The sequence below is a fragment of the Cyprinodon variegatus genome, unplaced genomic scaffold (assembly GCF_000732505.1).
Source record: "Cyprinodon variegatus isolate N-32 unplaced genomic scaffold, C_variegatus-1.0 Scaffold653, whole genome shotgun sequence".
Lineage (NCBI taxonomy): Eukaryota > Metazoa > Chordata > Actinopteri > Cyprinodontiformes > Cyprinodontidae > Cyprinodon > Cyprinodon variegatus.
In genome coordinates, this window is record NW_015151106.1 from 408278 (window position 1) to 413973 (window position 5696).

At 39.1% G+C, this 5696-nt stretch overlaps 1 protein-coding gene across 1 annotated transcript in view; it reads left to right on the forward strand.

Annotated features, from left to right (window-relative positions):
- The first annotated feature begins 1186 nt into the window (after positions 1-1186).
- des (desmin) overlaps positions 1187-5696 on the forward strand; it is a 20528-nt gene continuing 16018 nt past the window's right edge. The window contains exon 1 of the mRNA XM_015393704.1: positions 1187-1191. Coding sequence (XP_015249190.1) covers positions 1187-1191 — 5 coding nt within the window. The remainder of the gene's footprint in view (positions 1192-5696) is intronic.

Here is a 5696-nt window from a genome sequence, read left to right on the forward strand (position 1 = left end):
GACCAAAGCCTGAAAATAACAAAATAAGACAATAGTTTAAAAAAGTAAAGAAAAATCAAAGCTCCGCGGCTGATTATCCGCTCCAGTATATAGCCACAACAAACAAAGCAAAATGTACATTCACTTTTTAGGCGTAAAAAACTACGAACCGTCGCACAAATACTTAAAATTTAAGTAAAAGGTTAAATAAAAACTTAAATTTTAAGGTAAAAAGATGCTGTCCGATAAAGGAAACACCGGTTAGCTAACCTGAAAAACAAAGCTACCTTCTTCCTCTGCCTTTTTTAGTTCTCTGTGGCTCTACTGACCAAAGTCAAATCGGCTTCGAGTTAGAAAATAACACCTCCAGTATAATTCAGACACTAGATTATCCTTTAACGATGCTTACCAGCATTAATTTCCACCCCCAAAGTCTAAACTCCGCCGCTGTGACACAGGAAACAGGCAGGCAATGTTTACAACCACAGACCGCCTGCGACACCCAGCGGCCAGGAGGTGCAATTACCCTTTTAGGGATTTTCGGGACACTATGGAGTGAAAAGGTTTTTTTTCTTTTATTTACATCAGATGTATATGGAAGAGAATTAAGGCCACTGAAGAAATAAAAAATAGTTAACTGATTTTAGAATTTTATTCCAGTATAATATGATATATAATATAATATCTCAGATCCAAAATTCTGAGATTAATGATTTTTCCCATATTAAACTGAAATAATATTTAAACATCAGTTAACTTTAAATTTAACTTAAATTTTATTTCTTCATTGGTCCTGATCCTTTTCCGTAGATGTATCAGATCATCAAACAAACGTTTATATCAGATAAATACAATGAAATGTTTAAATAATTCTCTCTTTTTTTATTATTGAATAAAATTTAAAAAAAGAAAAAAAAACAATAAAAAATAGCCCCTTTGTGGAAAATATTTTTTTTTCTTTGTTAAATCACAATTTAAGAGTTAATATATTTTGGGGAGTAGTTTTCGACCTAAATTGCTGTTGTATGAAAACAGGAAGTATAAAAAATATGGCAAAAGCAACAACAACAAAAAAAAAAAAGAAAGAAATTCAAGAACAGGTCTGAAAAAAAGTCATTGACATGAATCTGGATGGTTAAGGGGAACCATAATTAGGACCTTTATTTACTAATGGAGAAAACAGGAGAGGACCAACCAAAGTGGCCCCATGAGGTAATCAACAACTCATCCAGGAGGTCAAACTGTTGCTGTCCTGTTAGTTATGGAGTAAAACTAGTAAAGCTTTTTAAACTAAGAGTTCAACAGGACTCTTGTGGAAGATTTAATAGAAAACCATGGAGAATTAATCTTCTTTTTTAACCTTCAGCACACACATACATGAGTTATGTAGCAGAAAAACGACCCAAAACAAATCTAGATGTTCACCTTAAAATGAATAAAAGGAAAAAAAAAGAGTTTGCAAAGATTTGGTCTATTCAAAGTCTAAACATAGATCCATGTAAGGGGACATGTTTTGACCTTAAACAGACCATTTATGCCTGTTATTTGACCAAACTTTGAGAACAAATTTCAACAAAACTCTCCCAGTTGATGTTCTCTAACAGACTGGAATTCAGTGACCTTCTTCTTTTGGTATGTACATTTAACTCATCTAAATTAATTTTCTATGTGCCACTGAATATCTTTCTATTATTCTATGAGCATAATTAAGTCTTTTCTCACTCATAAAATCACCTAAACTTATAATTAACTTGTTTGTTTAGAAGTTTTAAACCCATTTGTTAAGAGAAAATTACCACCGATGCTCAATAATTCTCCTGCTTTGAATACCTTTCTGTTTAAACCTTCCCTGGCAAACAATTCTCACTTTATCATCACAGGAACCTGCCTTATATAGTCCTGAACACCGACGGAGGAGGAGGAGGCCGAGGCTTCGGGAGACACGGAGGAGGAGATGTTTACCTCAGCTATCAGCTTGCATCTTCTCTTCAGCTCTGTGAGGAAGCCCAGAGGGATGAAAACACACAGACTCACACAATCAGACCCTATTAATAGATGCGGGAGCAACAAGCTGCAGTGGAAGTGTTAAACACAATCAGATCCGATCATGAAACCAACCAGGTTTTATGATGAGTGCATGATCTAGGCGGCAGCAGGACCAGCTGCAGTCATACTCTGCATAAATCACATTAATGTGTTCATTATTTCATCAGTTTATGCTGTAAATGGGAAAATATGCAACCCTGAACTCTTCTGTTTCTTCCATTTAACATTTTCTTCATACGATCAGCTGCTAAGTATTAAACATGATTTATTTAATGAAAAAAATCAAAATAAAATCCTCATTCAGGGAGATGATCAGTCAGATGCTGCTCTTCACCTTTAAGCTGATCGTATGACGGTTTAACAGATGTTAGCAGATGTTCCTCCATGAGGGGAAACATTCACCGCCTGCAGGGATAGTTTTCCTTTTTAAGGCAGGTCGGTCTGAGCTCTCAGCTCTGGGGTTGAGTCATTAACCAGCCGAGCCTCCTCACCATGTGAGGACGGTGCAGAGCCTCTGTCCTCTCATCCTCGCATTGTTATGTCCTGAGATCATAGAGAGACAGAGATGACACCCAGTGTCTCGGTAGGACATTGGAAAGACTGAATGAACCCGTCCCATCGACAACAAACATTTAAATGTCTTTGGTTTCTGTTGGATGACTGATTTAAAGACAATAGGTGCAACTTTAATGGCTGAAATAAACATATTTTTCACTATTTTTACCATTTTGGTTAACATTGGGTATACCTGTGTTATAATAGAGTAGAAAATGAGTGAGTGAATATATGTCTACTTTTAAGGCTAGGCTTAAAACTTTCCTTTTTGATAAAGCTTCTAGTTAGAGTGGCTCAGGTTATCCTGAGCTATCTCTATAGTTCTGCTGCTATAGGCTTAGACTGCTGGAGGACATAGGGACCCCTTTTTCATCATTCTGCTTCATTCTATCTCTAATCTCCCACTCTGCAGAATCTGTTAGTTCAATCTCTAACGTTCTGCTCTCTCTGCTTTTTCTCATAGTAGCTTCATCTGGTCTGTTCCTGTTTGGCTGTGACTCCATCCTGGAGAGAAATATCAGCTGTGCTGCTGCCATCAACACCTTTGTTTCTAGATCTTGGAGCTTGGCCTGTTTTCCAGTGTAGTCCTGTTTCTCTGACTGTGACTAACTGGATGTGCTCTCTTCATCCTCTGACATGGGAGCTGGCTCGGAGCTCGTCTGCCTGGCTGTGTGTTTCCTGGACGGGGCCGCCTTTTATAGTTGCCTTTTGTATCTATGCGTCATTTTCTGTCTGCTTTTGTCTCATTGAACCCCAGTCGGCCTCAGCAGAATGTTGCTTATACTGAGCCTGGTTCTGCTGCAGGTTTCTTCCTGTTCAAAGTTTTTCCTCTCCACTGTCGCTACAAGCATGCTTAGTTATTGTATAATTCAATTTACATCACCTGGAAAAAAAAAAGGATTCATTACAAATGTGTTAAAGTACTTAAACCATGTTTATCAGCTGATTTTCTGGCAACAAATGTATATATTTCATCTCTAAAGATTTTCATAACACCCTGATTTAATCTTTTTTTTTTTTGTTCTGATCCAAGTTTGGACTCATTTACTCGCTTTACCTTCATTCACTTATAAAATAGTGACTCTGAATGGCAGATATTATTTACTAGAGTCTGGTAACCAGAGGTGTCCAAAGTATTAATGTTTATTACTCCAGTAGAACTATCAATCCTACTGTTTAAAAACACTTTTGCAGACGTTAAAGGATCAAATTAAGCTTTTTACTCCAATAAAAGTATCATTTTTAAAACTACTTAAAGTATAAAAGTAAAGGTAATGCAGGAAAAATGGAAAAAAAAAGGCCAGAAGCTTTACTGCACTATCCCATTAAAGGAAAATTTTTCTACAATTCTGGATGATAACTTTCTTAGACTTCATTTTCTTAGTTTTATAACTAATGGTAACAGTGTCAAATTTAACTTTGCATCATCTTGAAAAAGTATTTATTTTGGTATGCGGTGAGCAACAAGTGGGGGCAGCACCAAGTCCAAACACAAAGACATTTATTGTCTGGATGAAACTTTTATTTTTGTTAAATACCAACAGGCCATAATGAAAATGACCTTAAATGAAACAAAACTAATGAGTTTATTCTTAAAATGTAAAGAGTAAAAATTTGTCTAAGAAAATAATTAGCCAATATTTTACTTTAGTAAGATAAAAAAGTATTTGTCGTCTGTTACTTGACACCTCTGTTGGTCACTAGTGTTGGTGGGAACAGATGGACATTTGGTACCAAACATCCAACAGTGGATCCATTCGTTAGCTTGAACTTTCATTTAAATACAACCAAAACAGAGTTTTGGTGGCCTTAGGATAGCGTCTCTATTTTCCGCAGATGGTGTGGTTATATTTGCTTCATCAGGGCGTGATCTACAGCTCTCACTGGAGCGGTTAGCAGCCGAGTGTGAAGGTTGGAGAGGATGTACTGCCCCTAGTGGAGGAGTTTAAGTATCTTGGGGTCTTGTTCACGAATGAGGGGAAGATGGAGCGGGAGATCGATAGGCGGATTGGTGCAGCGTCTGCTGTGAAGCGGGCGCTGTACCGGTTTGTCGTGGTGAAGAGAGAGCTGAGCCAAAGAGCAAAGCTCTTGGTTTACCGGTCAATCTACGTTCCTACCCTCATCTATGGTCATGAGCTTTGGGTCATGACCGAAAGAATGAGATCGTGGATCCAAGCGGCTGAAATCAGTTTTCTCTGTAGTGTGTCTGGGCTCTCCCTTAGAGATAGGGGGAGGAGCTCAGTCATCCGGGGAGGACTCAGAGTAGAGCCGCTGCTCCTCCACATCGAGAGGAGCCAGTTGAGGTGGCTCAGGCGTCTGGTTAGGATGCCTGCTGGACGTCTCCCTGGTGAGGTGTTCCAGGCACGTCCCACCGGGGGGAGGCCCAGGGGGAGACCCAGGACACGCTGGAGGGACTATGTTTCTCTGCTGGCCTGGGAGCACCTTGGGGTTCCCCGGGAGGAGCTGGACCATGCGGCTGGAGAGAGGGACGTCTGGGACTCCCTACTGAAGCTGATACCCCCACGACCCGACCCCGGATAAGCAGAAGAGGATACAACAGAGTAAAAAAAGCACAAGATTAAAATGACCTCAATTCTTATGGCAACCGTAATATAATGGAAATGATTATGTTTTGTCCACAAGAGCCTGAGGTGATCCAGACTGGCTCAGACTGGAATCTAAACAATAACCAATAAAAAGGTCAAATAAAAGACAGATAGATTGATATATTTTGAGCTTTTTATGATCATTTATCAATAGTTCATCGACAGACTGCGCTTCTAAAATCGTAAATGGCCTGTACTTATAAATAAAATAAAATTAAATTCAGTTTATTTTTTATAGCGCCAATTCACATCATGTCATCTCAAGGAACTTTCCAGTTCACCAGATCATCCAGTCAGATTGATTCAAAGTTTTCTATCTAAGGAAAACCAGCTGATTGCATCGACTCATTGACTCTTCAGCAATCCCTCACACTAAGCATGCTTGTAGGGACAGTGGAGAGGAAAAACTCCCTTTGAACAGGAAGAAACCTCCAGCAGAACGAGGCTCAGTGTGAGCGGCCATCTGCTGAGGCCCACTGGGGTTCAAGGAGAGTTTTAGGGCCAAGCTAG